The sequence below is a fragment of the Xenopus tropicalis genome, chromosome 7 (genome assembly GCF_000004195.4).
Source record: "Xenopus tropicalis strain Nigerian chromosome 7, UCB_Xtro_10.0, whole genome shotgun sequence".
Classification (NCBI taxonomy): Eukaryota; Metazoa; Chordata; class Amphibia; order Anura; family Pipidae; genus Xenopus; species Xenopus tropicalis.
In genome coordinates, this window is record NC_030683.2 from 132,332,841 (window position 1) to 132,353,569 (window position 20,729).

The 20,729-nt window shown below is 46.8% G+C and overlaps 1 protein-coding gene across 1 annotated transcript; it reads right to left on the minus strand.

Moving 5' to 3' along the window:
- Window positions 1-8,790: 8,790 nt before the first annotated feature.
- cplane2 (ciliogenesis and planar polarity effector 2) lies at window positions 8,791-17,336 on the minus strand (the record flags this gene model as incomplete). The annotated part of the gene is given in 6 exon segments (NM_001016685.2): window positions 8,791-9,824; window positions 10,995-11,131; window positions 11,269-11,393; window positions 11,787-11,939; window positions 12,051-12,208; window positions 17,283-17,336. Coding segments are annotated over 5 exon segments (768 nt in total). The 5' UTR covers window positions 12,169-12,208; window positions 17,283-17,336.
- Between the last annotated feature and the right edge of the window lie 3,393 nt (window positions 17,337-20,729).

The window sequence follows — 20,729 nt, forward strand, 5'->3', positions numbered from 1 at the left end:
GAGATGTTAGCGAGACGGGGGGGGGGGGGGGGATATATTCACCCCCCCAAACAGAGCAATTGGATTAGAATCCTATGAATTATGAGGCCTTTGCCCCCTCCCCAACTTCTCATGTTTAACCCAGGGGGGTAATTTGCAGTTGCCCCTCCATTTGCTGCTATAACTGCCCCCACCCTCCTGGGAAGAGTATTAGTCCCATGGGCTCTGTATGTAGGAGTGGGGTACAGGGGTTTGTGGGGTGCAGCCTGGGGGTATCGGGGTTCTGGGACTTCTGACAGTCGGTTAGGGCCCCACTAACAGCCGCTGACAGATCTTCTCGTCCCGCCCCCCCCCCGCCGAGACGTTTTATGTATTTTCTGTCTGTTGTCGGAACTCGCTGCTATTGTTTTCTAACACTTCTGGGATTGGCTCGACTGCTGGAGAAAAAACAAACATGGAAATCGGCCAATAGAAATGCAGCGTTTCCTCCCCCGGCAGCGCTGAGCTTCCTGAGATAAAGCCCCCCCCCCCACCTTGTAACCCCTCCATGTACTTACCCCTCTATGTGTCTCTGTATGGGGAGAGGTGCCCCCTCCTCCAGGGCTTCTACCCCTCCGAAACCTTAGTTACCCCCAATATCTGCCCCATCAGCCCATGGGAGTAATGTGTATAACAGTGAGATCCATTATTTAAGCACAGAAGTAATATCCCGGGGGGGGGGTTCCTGCCTGACCATGGGAAAGAGAGCAGCCCAGGAGCAGGAAGTACAGAGAATCAGAGCTCTGTACCTGGGTAAGTACTGGGGGGAGATTGGATTCACTTACCCAGGGGGAGGTTCCTGCCTGACCATGGGAAAGAGAGCAGCCCAGGAGCAGGAAGTACAGAGAATCAGAGCTCTGTACCTGGGTAAGTACTGGGGGGAGATTGGATTCACTTACCCAGGGGGGAGGTTCCTGTCTGACCATGGGAAAGAGAGCAGCCCAGGAGCAGGAAGTACAGAGAATCAGAGCTCTGTACCTGGGTAAGTACTGGGGGGAGATTGGATTCACTTACCCAGGGGGGGGGGTTCCTGCCTGACCATGGGAAAGAGAGCAGCCCAGGAGCAGAAAGTACAGAGAATCAGAGCTCTGTACCTGGGTAAGTACTGGGGGAGATTGGATTCACTTACCCAGGGGGAGGTTCCTGTCTGACCATGGGAAAGAGAGCAGCCCAGGAGCAGAAAGTACAGAGAATCAGAGCTCTGTACCTGGGTAAGTACTGGGGGGAGATTGGATTCACTTACCCGGGGGGAGGTTCCTGTCTGACCATGGGAAAGAGAGCAGCCCAGGAGCAGGAAGTACAGAGAATCAGAGCTCTGTACCTGGGTAAGTACTGGGGGGAGATTGGATTCACTTACCCAGGGGGGGTTCCTGTCTGACCATGGGAAAGAGAGCAGCCCAGGAGCAGGAAGTACAGAGAATCAGAGCTCTGTACCTGGGTAAGTACTGGGGGGGAGATTGGATTCACTTACCCAGGGGGGGGGGTCCTGCCTGACCATGGGAAAGAGAGCAGCCCAGGAGCAGGAAGTACAGAGAATCAGAGCTCTGTACCTGGGTAAGTACTGGGGGGAGATTGGATTCACTTACCCAGGGGGAGGGGGTTCCTGCCTGACCATGGGAAAGAGAGCAGCCCAGGAGCAGGAAGTACAGAGAATCAGAGCTCTGTACCTGGGTAAGTACTGGGGGGAGATTGGATTCACTTACCCAGGGGGAGGGGGTTCCTGCCTGACCATGGGAAAGAGAGCAGCCCAGGAGCAGGAAGTACAGAGAATCAGAGCTCTGTACCTGGGTAAGTACTGGGGGGAGATTGGATTCACTTACCCGGGGGGGGGGGGTTTATCCCAGATACAATGAGAGAATTACCAGTTGCTGCAGGTCACAAACCCATAAGGTAGAGAGCAGGATTTTCCAGTACTCAAAAGTCAGGGAAGGGGTTAAATGGTACCAGGATGCACCAGTGGGGAGGTTCTACTACTGACAATGTTTGTTGGGCTCCATCTGTGCTGCTTTACCCCCCCACCCCCAGGGATACGGATCTTTCCGCGGATACAGCGCCTCTGTATTGTCTCCGCTCGGATCCCAGAAATGTGGAATCTTTTCTATTTTTATTATCAACCTGACGCTGCCGGGAATTCCCCAGGATTCATGTCATTGGCTCTTATCATCCCCCCCCCCCCCCCCGGCTTCCCCCCCCCATCCCATGGTACCGGCACCGCTATCGACTTCTTGTCTGTTACCAAAAAATCCTATTTTACAAAAATGTTTCACTTTTAATTAATTTTTGCTTATAAATTAAAGGACAAGTCAACCCAAAATATAATTTTTTTCCTAATAAAAGAAAACAAAAGTCTTATCAACTCCCCAATATCCATTCATTCCTCATTCCCTTCCCTGCTGGTTCTGACTCCTGATACAACTCCCCAATATCCATTCATTCCTCATTCTCACTGGGTTTATAGTTATGTGTAACTGTCACTGTGTCTGTCCCTTTCCCTTCCCTGCACTGCTGGTTCTGACTCCTGATACAACTCCCCAATATCCATTCATTCCTCATTCTCACTGGGTTTATAGTTATGTGTAACTGTCACTGTGTCTGTCCCTTTCCCTTCCCTGCACTGCTGGTTCTGACTCCTGATACAACTCCCCAATATCCATTCATTCCTCATTCTCACTGGGTTTATAGTTATGTGTAACTGTCACTGTGTCTGTCCCTTTCCCTTCTCTGCACTGCTGGTTCTGACTCCTGATACAACTCCCCAATATCCATTCATTCCTCATTCTCACTGGGTTTATAGTTATGTGTAACTGTCACTGTGTCTGTCCCTTTCCCTTCCCTGCACTGCTGGTTCTGACTCCTGATACAACTCCCCAATACCCATTCATTCCTCATTCTCACTGGGTTTATAGTTATGTGTAACTGTCACTGTGTGTGTCCCTTTCCCTTCCCTGCACTGCTGGTTCTGACTCCTGATACAACTCCCCAATATCCATTCATCCCTCATTCTCACTGGGTTTATAGTTATGTGTAACTGTCACTGTGTGTGTCCCTTTCCCTTCCCTGCACTGCTGGTTCTGACTCCTGATACAACTCCCCAATATCCATTCATCCCTCATTCTCACTGGGTTTATAGTTATGTGTAACTGTCACTGTGTCTGTCCCTTTCCCTTCCCTGCACTGCTGGTTCTGACTCCTGATACAACTCCCCAATATCCATTCATTCCTCATTCTCACTGGGTTTATAGTTATGTGTAACTGTCACTGTGTCTGTCCCTTTCCCTTCCCTGCACTGCTGGTTCTGACTCCTGATACAACTCCCCAATATCCATTCATTCCTCATTCTCACTGAGTTTATAGTTATGTGTAACTGTCACTGTGTCTGTCCCTTTCCCTTCCCTGCACTGCTGGTTCTGACTCCTGATACAACTCCCCAATATCCATTCATTCCTCATTCTCACTGGGTTTATAGTTATGTGTAACTGTCACTGTGTCTGTCCCTTTCCCTTCCCTGCTGGTTCTGACTCCTGATACAACTCCCCAATATCCATTCATCCCTCATTCTCACTGGGTTTATAGTTATGTGTACCTGTCACTGTGTCTGTCCCTTTCCCTTCCCTGCACTGCTGGTTCTGACTCCTGATACAACTCCCCAATATCCATTCATTCCTCATTCTCACTGGGTTTATAGTTATGTGTAACTGTCACTGTGTCTGTCCCTTTCCCTTCCCTGCACTGCTGGTTCTGACTCCTGATACAACTCCCCAATACCCATTCATCCCTCATTCTCACTGGGTTTATAGTTATGTGTAACTGTCACTGTGTCTGTCCCTTTCCCTTCCCTGCACTGCTGGTTCTGACTCCTGATACAACTCCCCAATACCCATTCATTCCTCATTCTCACTGGGTTTATAGTTATGTGTAACTGTCACTGTGTCTGTCCCTTTCCCTTCCCTGCACTGCTGGTTCTGACTCCTGATACAACTCCCCAATATCCATTCATTCCTCATTCTCACTGGGTTTATAGTTATGTGTAACTGTCACTGTGTCTGTCCCTTTCCCTTCCCTGCACTGCTGGTTCTGACTCCTGATACAACTCCCCAATATCCATTCATTCCTCATTCTCACTGGGTTTATAGTTATGTGTAACTGTCACTGTGTCTGTCCCTTTCCCTTCCCTGCACTGCTGGTTCTGACTCCTGATACAACTCCCCAATATCCATTCATTCCTCATTCTCACTGGGTTTATAGTTATGTGTAACTGTCACTGTCTGTCCCTTCCCTGCACTGCTGGTTCTGACTCCTGATACAACTCCCCAATACCCATTCATTCCTCATTCTCACTGGGTTTATAGTTATGTGTAACTGTCACTGTGTCTGTCCCTTTCCCTTCCCTGCACTGCTGGTTCTGACTCCTGATACAACTCCCCAATACCCATTCATTCCTCATTCTCACTGGGTTTATAGTTATGTGTAACTGTCACTGTGTCTGTCCCTTTCCCTTCCCTGCACTGCTGGTTCTGACTCCTGATACAACTCCCCAATACCCATTCATCCCTCATTCTCACTGGGTTTATAGTTATGTGTAACTGTCACTGTGTCTGTCCCTTTCCCTTCCCTGCACTGCTGGTTCTGACTCCTGATACAACTCCCCAATATCCATTCATTCCTCATTCTCACTGGGTTTATAGTTATGTGTAACTGTCACTGTGTCTGTCCCTTTCCATTCCCTGCACTGCTGGTTCTGACTCCTGATACAACTCCCCAATACCCATTCATCCCTCATTCTCACTGGGTTTATAGTTATGTGTAACTGTCACTGTGTCTGTCCCTTTCCCTTCCCTGCACTGCTGGTTCTGACTCCTGATACAACTCCCCAATACCCATTCATTCCTCATTCTCACTGGGTTTATAGTTATGTGTAACTGTCACTGTGTCTGTCCCTTTCCCTTCCCTGCACTGCTGGTTCTGACTCCTGATACAACTCCCCAATACCCATTCATTCCTCATTCTCACTGGGTTTATAGTTATGTGTAACTGTCACTGTGTGTGTCCCTTTCCCTTCCCTGCACTGCTGGTTCTGACTCCTGATACAACTCCCCAATATCCATTCATCCCTCATTCTCACTGGGTTTATAGTTATGTGTAACTGTCACTGTGTGTGTCCCTTTCCCTTCCCTGCACTGCTGGTTCTGACTCCTGATACAACTCCCCAATATCCATTCATCCCTCATTCTCACTGGGTTTATAGTTATGTGTAACTGTCACTGTGTCTGTCCCTTTCCCTTCCCTGCACTGCTGGTTCTGACTCCTGATACAACTCCCCAATATCCATTCATTCCTCATTCTCACTGAGTTTATAGTTATGTGTAACTGTCACTGTGTCTGTCCCTTTCCCTTCCCTGCACTGCTGGTTCTGACTCCTGATACAACTCCCCAATATCCATTCATTCCTCATTCTCACTGAGTTTATAGTTATGTGTAACTGTCACTGTGTCTGTCCCTTTCCCTTCCCTGCACTGCTGGTTCTGACTCCTGATACAACTCCCCAATATCCATTCATTCCTCATTCTCACTGGGTTTATAGTTATGTGTAACTGTCACTGTGTCTGTCCCTTTCCATTCCCTGCACTGCTGGTTCTGACTCCTGATACAACTCCCCAATACCCATTCATTCCTCATTCTCACTGGGTTTATAGTTATGTGTAACTGTCACTGTGTCTGTCCCTTTCCCTTCCCTGCACTGCTGGTTCTGACTCCTGATACAACTCCCCAATACCCATTCATTCCTCATTCTCACTGGGTTTATAGTTATGTGTAACTGTCACTGTGTCTGTCCCTTTCCCTTCCCTGCACTGCTGGTTCTGACTCCTGATACAACTCCCCAATATCCATTCATTCCTCATTCTCACTGGGTTTATAGTTATGTGTAACTGTCACTGTGTCTGTCCCTTTCCATTCCCTGCACTGCTGGTTCTGACTCCTGATACAACTCCCCAATACCCATTCATTCCTCATTCTCACTGGGTTTATAGTTATGTGTAACTGTCACTGTGTCTGTCCCTTTCCATTCCCTGCACTGCTGGTTCTGACTCCTGATACAACTCCCCAATATCCATTCATTCCTCATTCTCACTGGGTTTATAGTTATGTGTAACTGTCACTGTGTCTGTCCCTTTCCCTTCCCTGCACTGCTGGTTCTGACTCCTGATACAACTCCCCAATATCCATTCATTCCTCATTCTCACTGGGTTTATAGTTATGTGTAACTGTCACTGTGTCTGTCCCTTTCCATTCCCTGCACTGCTGGTTCTGACTCCTGATACAACTCCCCAATACCCATTCATTCCTCATTCTCACTGGGTTTATAGTTATGTGTAACTGTCACTGTGTCTGTCCCTTTCCCTTCCCTGCACTGCTGGTTCTGACTCCTGATACAACTCCCCAATACCCATTCATTCCTCATTCTCACTGGGTTTATAGTTATGTGTAACTGTCACTGTGTCTGTCCCTTTCCCTTCCCTGCACTGCTGGTTCTGACTCCTGATACAACTCCCCAATATCCATTCATTCCTCATTCTCACTGGGTTTATAGTTATGTGTAACTGTCACTGTGTCTGTCCCTTTCCATTCCCTGCACTGCTGGTTCTGACTCCTGATACAACTCCCCAATACCCATTCATTCCTCATTCTCACTGGGTTTATAGTTATGTGTAACTGTCACTGTGTCTGTCCCTTTCCATTCCCTGCACTGCTGGTTCTGACTCCTGATACAACTCCCCAATACCCATTCATTCCTCATTCTCACTGGGTTTATAGTTATGTGTAACTGTCACTGTGTCTGTCCCTTTCCATTCCCTGCACTGCTGGTTCTGACTCCTGATACAACTCCCCAATACCCATTCATTCCTCATTCTCACTGGGTTTATAGTTATGTGTAACTGTCACTGTGTCTGTCCCTTTCCCTTCCCTGCACTGCTGGTTCTGACTCCTGATACAACTCCCCAATACCCATTCATTCCTCATTCTCACTGGGTTTATAGTTATGTGTAACTGTCACTGTGTGTGTCCCTTTCCCTTCCCTGCACTGCTGGTTCTGACTCCTGATACAACTCCCCAATATCCATTCATCCCTCATTCTCACTGGGTTTATAGTTATGTGTAACTGTCACTGTGTGTGTCCCTTTCCCTTCCCTGCACTGCTGGTTCTGACTCCTGATACAACTCCCCAATATCCATTCATCCCTCATTCTCACTGGGTTTATAGTTATGTGTAACTGTCACTGTGTCTGTCCCTTTCCCTTCCCTGCACTGCTGGTTCTGACTCCTGATACAACTCCCCAATATCCATTCATTCCTCATTCTCACTGGGTTTATAGTTATGTGTAACTGTCACTGTGTCTGTCCCTTTCCCTTCCCTGCACTGCTGGTTCTGACTCCTGATACAACTCCCCAATATCCATTCATTCCTCATTCTCACTGAGTTTATAGTTATGTGTAACTGTCACTGTGTCTGTCCCTTTCCCTTCCCTGCACTGCTGGTTCTGACTCCTGATACAACTCCCCAATATCCATTCATCCCTCATTCTCACTGGGTTTATAGTTATGTGTACCTGTCACTGTGTCTGTCCCTTTCCCTTCCCTGCACTGCTGGTTCTGACTCCTGATACAACTCCCCAATATCCATTCATTCCTCATTCTCACTGGGTTTATAGTTATGTGTAACTGTCACTGTGTCTGTCCCTTTCCCTTCCCTGCACTGCTGGTTCTGACTCCTGATACAACTCCCCAATACCCATTCATCCCTCATTCTCACTGGGTTTATAGTTATGTGTAACTGTCACTGTGTCTGTCCCTTTCCCTTCCCTGCACTGCTGGTTCTGACTCCTGATACAACTCCCCAATACCCATTCATTCCTCATTCTCACTGGGTTTATAGTTATGTGTAACTGTCACTGTGTCTGTCCCTTTCCCTTCCCTGCACTGCTGGTTCTGACTCCTGATACAACTCCCCAATATCCATTCATTCCTCATTCTCACTGGGTTTATAGTTATGTGTAACTGTCACTGTCCCTTTCCCTTCCCTGCACTGCTGGTTCTGACTCCTGATACAACTCCCCAATATCCATTCATTCCTCATTCTCACTGGGTTTATAGTTATGTGTAACTGTCACTGTGTCTGTCCCTTTCCCTTCCCTGCACTGCTGGTTCTGACTCCTGATACAACTCCCCAATATCCATTCATTCCTCATTCTCACTGGGTTTATAGTTATGTGTAACTGTCACTGTCTGTCCCTTCCCTGCACTGCTGGTTCTGACTCCTGATACAACTCCCCAATACCCATTCATTCCTCATTCTCACTGGGTTTATAGTTATGTGTAACTGTCACTGTGTCTGTCCCTTTCCCTTCCCTGCACTGCTGGTTCTGACTCCTGATACAACTCCCCAATACCCATTCATTCCTCATTCTCACTGGGTTTATAGTTATGTGTAACTGTCACTGTGTCTGTCCCTTTCCCTTCCCTGCACTGCTGGTTCTGACTCCTGATACAACTCCCCAATAGCCATTCATCCCTCATTCTCACTGGGTTTATAGTTATGTGTAACTGTCACTGTGTCTGTCCCTTTCCCTTCCCTGCACTGCTGGTTCTGACTCCTGATACAACTCCCCAATATCCATTCATTCCTCATTCTCACTGGGTTTATAGTTATGTGTAACTGTCACTGTGTCTGTCCCTTTCCATTCCCTGCACTGCTGGTTCTGACTCCTGATACAACTCCCCAATACCCATTCATCCCTCATTCTCACTGGGTTTATAGTTATGTGTAACTGTCACTGTGTCTGTCCCTTTCCCTTCCCTGCACTGCTGGTTCTGACTCCTGATACAACTCCCCAATACCCATTCATTCCTCATTCTCACTGGGTTTATAGTTATGTGTAACTGTCACTGTGTCTGTCCCTTTCCCTTCCCTGCACTGCTGGTTCTGACTCCTGAAACAATGTAGAACTGGCAGTTCAGCTAATGCTGCCGGGAGGAGAAACAATGAGGAATTGCAGAGATTTCCGTAGATAAAGCGCTGACAGAAATGGTGCTGTATCGGGGGCACTGCCGGGCACTGAATCACTCGGGCACAGAGGGCACGGCTGAGAGAACACATGCCCATAGATACGGCAGAACCAGCCCTTAGCCTGGCATTGTGCCCAGGGGAAGAACAACTGGCAGTGCCTGCTGCCCCCTGCTGGTGATTAGCTGTAACTACATGGTGCCTGGGTGCTGAGGGGACATGTAGTGATGTACAGACAGGATCGGCCAATCAGGTGCAAGTAAATGAGTGGGCACTCGCAGTCACATGACCAGGCGGCACTGGGGAGATGCAGAACCAAGTGTGACTCCCACACAGTCTCCCTGGGCCCAATGGTACCGACCAAACCTTCTCCCAGAGACCTGCCGGGGGAATCTGGGGCCCCACAGTCCCAGCAAATCCTTATACAGCCACTCAGTGATCCATCAGAACCATTAACTCTTTAGGAACAGGCCAGATCCACGTTATATAAAGGGGAGACCCGACTGTGCGTCAATCTGCCCCGCCCACAAGTCCGGCAATAACTTGGTCTCTGCGCCACAGAATTTCCGCCAATCCATTTAGCACAGGGGCACATTCCACCAGTCCCGCTCGCCCATCCAAGCCCCGCCCCTCGGCCACACGGGGCCCATTCACACTGCGCACACGCATGACGGGCAGCTGCCAAGTTCTCTGGAAATCACGCAGGTCGTTCTCCGTCACATCCGTGTGCGTGTACTGGTCCAGCCTGGGGGGGGGGGGGGTAAGGAAGTGCAACAGCAACGTGGGGTATTTACTGCACAAGTGTCACTAGTGGGGTACCCCAGGGCACTGATACAGGGGGGCTAGATGGGTTAGAGTACCCTAGTGACCCCACACACACTGGGCTGTACTAGTGAGATACCCCAGGGCACTAATACAGGGGTAGATGGGTTAGAGTACCCTAGTGACCCCACACACACTGGGCTGTACTAGTGAGATACCCCAGGGCACTAATACAGGGGTAGACGGGTTAGAGTACCCTAGTGACCCCACACACACTGGGCTGTTTTAGTGAGGTACCCCAGGGCACTAATACAGGGGTAGATGGGTTAGAGTACCCTAGTGACCCCACACACACTGGGCTGTACTAGTGAGATACCCCAGGGCACTAATACAGGGGTAGATGGGTTAGAGTACCCTAGTGACCCCACACACACTGGGCTGTACTAGTGAGATACCCCAGGGCACTAATACAGGGGTAGATGGGTTAGAGTACCCTAGTGACCCCACACACTGGGCTGTACTAGTGGGGTACCCCAGGGCACTAATACAGGGGTAGATGGGTTAGAGTACCCTAGTGACCCCACACACTGGGCTGCACTAGTGAGGTACCCCAGGGCACTAATACAGGGGTAGATGGGTTAGAGTACCCTAGTGACCCCACACACTGGGCTGTACTAGTGGGGTACCCCAGGGCACTAATACAGGGGTAGATGGGTTAGAGTACCCTAGTGACCCCACACACTGGGCTGTACTAGTGAGGTACCCCAGGGCACTAATACAGGGGTAGATGGGTTAGAGTACCCTAGTGACCCCACACACTGGGCTGTACTAGTGAGGTACCCCAGGGCACTAATACAGGGGTAGATGGGTTAGAGTACCCTAGTGACCCCACACACTGGGCTGTACTAGTGAGGTACCCCATGGCACTAATACAGGGGTAGATGGGTTAGAGTACCCTAGTGACCCCACACACTGTGCTGTACTAGTGGGGTACCCCAGGGCACTGATACAGGGGTAGACGGGTTAGAGTACCCTAGTGACCCCACACACACTGGGCTGTACTAGTGGGGTACCCCAGGGCACTAATACAGGGGTAGACGGGTTAGAGTACCCTAGTAACCCCACACACCGGGCTGTACTAGTGAAAGGATACTTGGTGCCAATAACCACACGTGCGACATCTTCTTCCTGGCCGAGTGTGCGAGAGATCAGCGCCGGCACATCCTCGAATGACGATCGATCGGTGAAAGAGAAGAGGAAGAGGACGGCGTCGGCCATTTCTTTACACGCCTGAGGGCACAAGAGGAACCATTTCCATTAATGTGACCAATCAGAAGCCAAGATTCTACAAAGACATCCCACAGACACTACTGACTGGGTCATTACAGGCCCCTCCCACACTGCCCCCCCCCAGGATATTTACTTACGGGCAAGATGTGATCAAACTTCCTGAGCGCCCCCTCCCCGCAGTCCCAGAACTGGAACCTGAAGATCACGGGTCGGGCACTGTGGGCGGGGCGCACGGGCCAGTACACGCAGGTGGTCTGAATGCCTGGGAGGGGTTAATTAAAGGGAAACATGACAATATAAAGCATATTTATGTGGGGGGGGGGGGCAGGTAGAGGGTTAGGCAGGGCGCCCCATACGGGCACTATAGTGCACTGATAGAAAGGGGGGCGGGATCTAATTCTGCCCCTTCTGATAACGGAGCTGCTCAGTACAGTTCAGCAATGCTCCGACCCAATGGGCCGGCCCAGACACTTGCCAAAGTGCTGAACACTGGTCTGATGGGGAAAGAGCCCCCTCTAGTGGCTAAACGGGTAGGTGCAGCTGATTTCCCCTTATAAGTTGGACCCTGGCCCTGTTTGTGGGATTAAGGTGCCCCCATTGGACCCCAGAGCTTCCTCTATAGACACATTAACCGAGGTGCATTGTGGGAACGTACCAGTGGTCTCGTGGTGCATGCTGGGTACTTCCAGCCCTGCCAGTTTAGCGATGAAAGAGGTTTTGCCGGCGCCGCTCCTCCCACAGACAAACAGCTTGTAGCTGGCGATATCGGCCGGCAGTTGCGGGGAGAGCACGGGCCGCTCTATCAGACCTGGGGGGGAAATGGGGCAGGATTAGCAGCTCCCAGTCTGGGGGGAGAATGGGGCAGCTGGGTATCTCTAGGCCCCTTCCATCAGCAAGTCACATGAACATAGAGATTTACCAAAGAACTTGCGCTTCTTCTTGCGCAGGATGCAGCCCAGATACTCCTTCCCCTCCGGGGAGCCGTGCCACTCGGGATCCTCCAGGGGCCCCGGCCTGGGGGCCTCAGCCAATGCCATGTCCTGGCAACTGCACCAGAGGGGTCTCTGCTAAATGCCCCTGTGGCAAATGAGAATATTAATATATATATTATATGTGTATAGAGGTACACAGAGGTACAGAGGAACTAATATACAGTATATAGAGGTACAGGGGAACTAATATACAGTATATAGAGGTACAGGGGAACTAATATACAGTATATAGAGGTACAGAGGAACTAATATACAGTATATAGAGGTACAGGGGAACTAATATACAGTATATAGAGGTACAGGGGAACTAATATACAGTATATAGAGGTACAGAGGAACTAATATACAGTATATAGAGGTACAGGGGGACTAATATACAGTATATAGAGGTACAGAGGAACTAATATACAGTATATAGAGGTACAGGGGAACTAATATACAGTATATAGAGGTACAGAGGAACTAATATACAGTATATAGAGGTACAGGGGGACTAATATACAGTATATAGAGGTACAGAGGAACTAATATACAGTATATAGAGGTACAGAGGGACTAATATACAGTATATAGAGGTACAGAGGAACTAATATACAGTATATAGAGGTACAGGGGAACTAATATACAGTATATAGAGGTACAGGGGAACTAATATACAGTATATAGAGGTACAGAGGAACTAATATACAGTATATAGAGGTACAGGGGGACTAATATACAGTATATAGAGGTACAGAGGAACTAATATACAGTATATAGAGGTACAGAGGAACTAATATACAGTATATAGAGGTACAGGGGAACTAATATACAGTATATAGAGGTACAGAGGAACTAATATACAGTATATAGAGGTACAGGGGGACTAATATACAGTATATAGAGGTACAGAGGGACTAATATACAGTATATAGAGGTACAGAGGAACTAATATACAGTATATAGAGGTTACAGAGGAACTAATATACCAGTATATAGACGGTACAGGGGAACTAATATACAGTATATAGAGGTACAGGGAACTATACAGTAGATAGAGGTACAGGGGAACTAATATACAGTATATAGAGGTACAGGGAACTAATATACAGTATATAGAGGTACAGGGGAACTAATATACAGTATATAGAGGTACAGGGAACTAATATACAGTATATAGAGGTACAGGGAACTAATATACAGTATATAGAGGTACAGGGGAACTAATATACAGTATATAGAGGTACAGGGGAACTAATATACAGTATATAGAGGTACAGGGGAACTAATATACAGTATATAGAGGTACAGGGGAATAATATACAGTATATAGAGGGTACAGGGGAACTAATATACAGTATATAGAGGTAAGGGGAACTAATATACAGTATATAGAGGTACAGGGGAACTAATATACAGTATATAGAGGTACAGGGGAACTATATACAGTATATAGAGGTAAGGGAACTAATATACAGTATATGGGTATAGAGGTACAGGGGAACTAATATACAGTATATAGAGGTACAGGGGAACTAATATACAGTATATAGAGGTACAGGGGAACTAATATACAGTATATAGAGGTAAAGGGGAACTAATATACAGTATATAGAGGTACAGAGGAACTAATATACAGTATATAGAGGTACAGGGGAACTAATATACAGTATATAGAGGTACAGGGGAACTAATATACAGTATATAGAGGTACAGGGGAACTAATATACAGTATATAGAGGTACAGGGGAACTAATATACAGTATATAGAGGTACAGAGGAACTAATATACAGTATATAGAGGTACAGAGGAACTAATATACAGTATATAGAGGTACAGAGGGACTAATATACAGTATATAGAGGTACAGGGGAACTAATATACAGTATATAGAGGTACAGAGGGACTAATATACAGTATATAGAGGTACAGGGGAACTAATATACAGTATATAGAGTTACAGGGGAACTAATATACAGTATATAGAGGTACAGGGGAACTAATATACAGTATATAGAGGTACAGGGGAACTAATATACAGTATATAGAGGTACAGAGGGACTAATATACAGTATATAGAGGTACAGGGGAACTAATATACAGTATATAGAGGTACAGGGGAACTAATATACAGTATATAGAGGTACAGAGGGACTAATATACAGTATATAGAGGTACAGAGGGACTAATATACAGTATATAGAGGTACAGGGGAACTAATATACAGTATATAGAGGTACAGGGGAACTAATATACAGTATATAGAGGTACAGGGGAACTAATATACAGTATATAGAGGTACAGAGGAACTAATATACAGTATATAGAGGTACAGAGGAACTAATATACAGTATATAGAGGTACAGAGGGACTAATATACAGTATATAGAGGTACAGAGGAACTAATATACAGTATATAGAGGTACAGAGGAACTAATATACAGTGTATAGAGGTACAGGGGAACTAATATACAGTATATAGAGGTACAGGGGAACTAATATACAGTATATAGAGGTACAGAGGAACTAATATACAGTATATAGAGGTACAGAGGAACTAATATACAGTATATAGAGGTACAGGGGAACTAATATACAGTATATAGAGGTACAGGGGAACTAATATACAGTATATAGAGGTACAGGGGAACTAATATACAGTATATAGAGGTACAGGGGAACTAATATACAGTATATAGAGGTACAGGGGAACTAATATACAGTATATAGAGGTACAGAGGGACTAATATACAGTATATAGAGGTACAGGGGAACTAATATACAGTATATAGAGGGGATATACAGTAGGGGAACTAATATACAGTATATAGAGGTACAGGGGAACTAATATACAGTATATAGAGGTACAGGGGAACTAATATACAGTATATAGAGGTACAGGGGAACTAATATACAGTATATAGAGGTACAGGGGAACTAATATACAGTATATAGAGGTACAGGGGAACTAATATACAGTATATAGAGGTACAGGGGAACTAATATACAGTATATAGAGGTACAGGGGAACTAATATACAGTATATAGAGGTACAGAGGGACTAATATACAGTATATAGAGGTACAGGGGAACTAAATATACAGTATATAGAGGTACAGGGGAAACTAATATACAGTATATAGAGGTACAGGGGAACTAAATATACAGTATATAGAGGTACAGGGGAACTAATATACAGTATATAGAGGTACAGGGGAACTAATATACAGTATATAGAGGTACAGAGGGACTAATATACAGTATATAGAATACAAGCAGGGGAACTAATATACAGTATATAGAGGTACAGGGGAACTAATATACAGTATATAGAGGGTACAGGGGGACTAATATACAGTATATAGAGGTACAGGGGAACTAATATACAGTATATAGAGGTACAGGGGGACTAATATACAGTATATAGAGGTACAGGGGAACTAATATACAGTATATAGAGGTACAGGGGGACTAATATACAGTATATAGAGGTACAGAGGAACTAATATACAGTATATAGAGGTACAGAGGGACTAATATACAGTATATAGAGGTACAGGGGAACTAATATACAGTATATAGAGGTACAGAGGGGACTAATATACAGTATATAGAATACAAGCAGGGGAACTAATATACAGTATATAGAGGTACAGGGGGAACTAATATACAGTATATAGAGGTACAGAGGAACTAATATACAGTATATAGAGGTACAGAGGGACTAATATACAGTATATAGAGGTACAGGGAACTAATATACAGTATATAGAGGTACAGGGGAACTAATATACAGTATATAGAGGTACAGGGGAACTAATATACAGTATATAGAGGTACAGGGGAACTAATATACAGTATATAGAGGTACAGAGGAACTAATATACAGTATATAGAGGTACAGAGGGACTAATATACAGTATATAGAGGTACAGGGGAACTAATATACAGTATATAGAGGTACAGGGGAACTAATATACAGTATATAGAGGTACAGGGGAACTAATATACAGTATATAGAGGTACAGGGGAACTAATATACAGTATATAGAGGTACAGAGGAACTAATATACAGTATATAGAGGTACAGGGGGACTAATATACAGTATATAGAGGTACAGAGGAACTAATATACAGTATATAGAGGTACAGAGGAACTAATATACAGTATATAGAGGTACAGGGGAACTAATATACAGTATATAGAGGTACAGGGGAACTAATATACAGTATATAGAGGTACAGGGGAACTAATATACAGTATATAGAGGTACAGAGGAACTAATATACAGTATATAGAGGTACAGGGGGACTAATATACAGTATATAGAGGTACAGAGGAACTAATATACAGTATATAGAGGTACAGAGGAACTAATATACAGTATATAGAGGTACAGAGGAACTAATATACAGTATATAGAGGTACAGGGGAACTAATATACAGTATATAGAGGTACAGAGGAACTAATATACAGTATATAGAGGTACAGAGGAACTAATATACAGTATATAGAGGTACAGGGGAACTAATATACAGTATATAGAGGTACAGAGGGACTAATATACAGTATATAGAATACAAGCAGGGGAACTAATATACAGTATATAGAGGTACAGGGGAACTAATATACAGTATATAGAGGTACAGGGGGACTAATATACAGTATATAGAGGTACAGGGGAACTAATATACAGTATATAGAGGTACAGGGGGACTAATATACAGTATATAGAGGTACAGGGGAACTAATATACAGTATATAGAGGTACAGAGGAACTAATATACAGTATATAGAGGTACAGGGGAACTAATATACAGTATATAGAGGTACAGAGGAACTAATATACAGTATATAGAGGTACAGAGGAACTAATATACAGTATATAGAGGTACAGAGGGACTAATATACAGTATATAGAGGTACAGAGGGACTAATATACAGTATATAGAGGTACAGGGGAACTAATATACAGTATATAGAGGTACAGGGGAACTAATATACAGTATATAGAGGTACAGAGGGACTAATATACAGTATATAGAGGTACAGGGGAACTAATATACAGTATATAGAGGTACAGGGGAACTAATATACAGTATATAGAATACAAGCAGGGGGAGAGTATATAGAGGTTCAGGCACCCAGTGGCCCCCGGGCCCCAGCAGTTCCCTTACCCGCAGAGCACAGAGCGGCTCCTGAGCGCCAAACCAGCCGGGAACGCGTTTCCACGGTAACAGGGGCGGGACCCGCTTCCTACTTCCGCAGTTTTATCTCCGTACGGCTGCCCGGATGGGACAAACTGGTTTTGCTTCTTAGACCTGTACGGAGGGGCGGGACTTACCCCGTTACCTTATTCCTTCTCCTCATATTCCAACATAAATCTCTCCCCCGCATCCTCACTGCCTTCCCGCTGGATTCTAGCCCCGCCCCTTACTAATTGGTTCCGCCCCTCTCTCTTTAGGCGACAATCCATTTACCTCACCTGGTTGCGCTAGGCCACGCCTCCTCCCGACCTGTAGGGCAGCCAGTAGGGGCATTACTGTGGGTGCTGGGAGAGGTAACACAGTAACCAGCAGGGGGAGCTCTATCCCATTGCCCCATATTCCTGCCCCATAACAACAGGCAGTGAGTGGGAGCTGGCAGCCTGACTCAGTTACTGGGCAATAGGTTCCACCCCAAGGGGCCCATAGAGCCCAACATGTCAGCTCAGAGAAGCAAAGTGACTGTATCCCGGGGGCCAATTAGCACAGAATTCTGTGTCCCAGTACAAACACGGGGCCCCTCACAACAAAATTTTGTGGGGCCCCCCTCCCCCAGGGCCCCTCCCATCAGTACAAAGGACACACAGACATAAAAAGTATTAGGGCCCCCCTACCACAGTGCCCCTTAATGCTATGCAGGCTAGGGCCCCCCTAATGCTATGCAGGCCAGGGCCCCCCATAGTGCCCTCAATTCCCCCATAGACAGTGCCCCCAATTGCCCCCATAGACAGTTCCCCCAATTGCCCCCATAGACATTGCCCCCATAGACAGTTCCCCCAATTCCCCCCATGGACAGTGTCCCCAATTCCCCCCATAGACAGTGTCCCAAATTCCCCCCATAGACATTGCCCCCATAGACAGTTCCCCCAATTGCCCCCATAGACATTGCCCCCATAGACAGTTCCCCCAATTCCCCCCATGGACAGTGTCCCCAATTCCCCCCATAGACAGTGTCCCCAATTCCCCCCATAGACAGTGTCCCCAATTCCCCCCATAGACAGTGTCCCCAATTCCCCCCATAGACAGTGTCCCCAATTCCCCCATAGACAGTGTCCCCAATTCCCCCCATAGACAGTGCCCCCAATTGCCCCCCATAGACAGTGTCCCCAATTCCCCCCATAGACAGTGCCCCCAATTCCCCCCATAGACAGTGTCCCCAATTACCCCCATAGACAGTGTCCCCAATTACCTCCATAGACAGTGCCCCCAATTCCCCCCCATAGACAGTGTCCCAATTGCCCCCCATAGGCAGTGTCCCCAATTCCCCCTCATAGACAGTGCCCCCAATTGCCCCCATAGACAGTGTCCCCAATTACCCCCATAGACAGTGTCCCCAATTCCCCCCCATAGACAGTGTCCCCAATTGCCCCCCATAGGCAGTGTCCCCAATTCCCCCTCATAGACAGTGTCCCCAATTGCCCCCATAGACAGTGTCCCAATTACCCCCATAGACAGTGTCCCCAATTACCCCATAGACAGTGTCCCCAATTCCCCCCATAGACAGTGTCCCCAATTCCCCCCATAGACAGTGTCCCCAATTACCCCCATAGACAGTGCCCCCAAGTCCCCCCCATAGGCAATGCCCTCCATAGAAAGTGTCCCCAAACTGTACACGGCTGGGCCCCCTTTAAAAGGGAAGAGTGGCCCCTGTGATGGCGGCCCTGACTTCCATCCCTGCTATATCTGCGTATAATCAGCTCCATTGTGATGTCACCTTATCTCACAAGAGCTCACAATCTATTCTCTATTTACACTAGGGAGAGATTAATTCCGAGCAACATCTGCTGATGGAATCTGTCTGAAAATTTGCGCAAAAACCCCCCAAATCTGCCGAAACCCCAAAGAATGCATTGAAGTCAATGGGCCCGTATTGTAGCGTCTTTTTTATGGGAAATCCATTGAAGTGGGCGGGTTTGTTACAGTGAATCCATATTTCATGGCGAGTTTCTGGCATTTTTGTGGTGAAAGTGTTGGTGAAACACAGAATTTCGCTGGGAATTGGCGGCAATAGATCCCCGGTGCCCCCCGACATGAACGGCATAAACTGTAAGTGTTTGGGTGCTGTACCTTATGCTATTGGTGTGGGGCACAGGGGGTCCCTGAGTTTAACTGCCATTGGGTTTAATAACCAGCAAAGCTGGTTTCCAATTGCCCCCCCAGTGCTTAATATTAATCTTATAGGATTTGTCTCTTTCCCTTCAGCAGAAGCCCCAGTCCCAGCTCTATAGCGGGAAGGGTTAATGTGTGGGTCCCACTCACTGTAGGGGCCCCTGGATGGGAGGGAGGGGTCTGGGAGTTGTTATTGGGGGCCCCGCCCAGCTATAAGAACCTCCCCCCTTGCCAGTTGCACCTTTCCCTCCTATCATTGCCTCTCTCCAGCTTATGGGGCAATATAACGTCTAACAACCCCCCTGTTTTATCTTTCAGCCCCTGATGGTCATGTGACTAAGGGAGGCGCCGGATGTATATAAGGTAAGTGCTCCCTGGGTGCAGATCCCATTAAGGTTTATAAGGGGGTAAGTACTAAACTGCCTGGCCGTATTTATGCCCAGTTTCAATTGGTTCTGTGTGTCTCATACTGGTCAGTGGGGATAACTGACTATAAATGAATAACCTGCTCCCATTGGTCACTGCAGAGCGACATCTGGTCACTGGGCATAATCACCATGGCAACGGCCGGGGGGGAACCACGTAAGTAAATCCCGATTGTGTTTAGTACCTGCTCCTGGTACCCATAGATAGAGCTCAGGGGTATCGGTGCCGACCCACTGCCAACCCAGGATCAGTTTGCAGGTTCTGATGTCTCTTTTCCCTTTATGGACTGTCTGTCAGCGCTCATACGAGACAGCGAGGCAGCCAATCTGCCTATGGCTCTAATCCATCCTAATCACTGGGGGAGGGGCCAACATGTTATATACCTGCCGGTGATTCCTGATTGGCCCCACAGTTTGTGAGCCTTTATTATTGTATTCACTGCCATCTAGTGGATTTTTTGCTAACTGCATGTAATACCGACCAACTGCATTTAATGAAAACATATTTACAAAGCACCGACGTGTCCTGTAGCGAGGTACAATGGGAGGAGGGTGTATGCACCAAACATACAGATACTTACAAACAGGGGAAATAATGGGGGGCTCATAATATGAGCTCTAATGAGCAGGAACATAGAGCCCATTGGGTCAGACTCTGAGCTGATTATAACTAATGACCAAACAAAGGGATGATTTGTATATTAAGGGGGGGCCAAGCCAACCAGATGCCCTAGGCAACCCAGTCAGCCGCCTCACCCCTGTTCCCTGCCCCCCCATGTGTGGGTGATGCACATGCATGCGCGATACTATTGCAGGGGGCGTCATG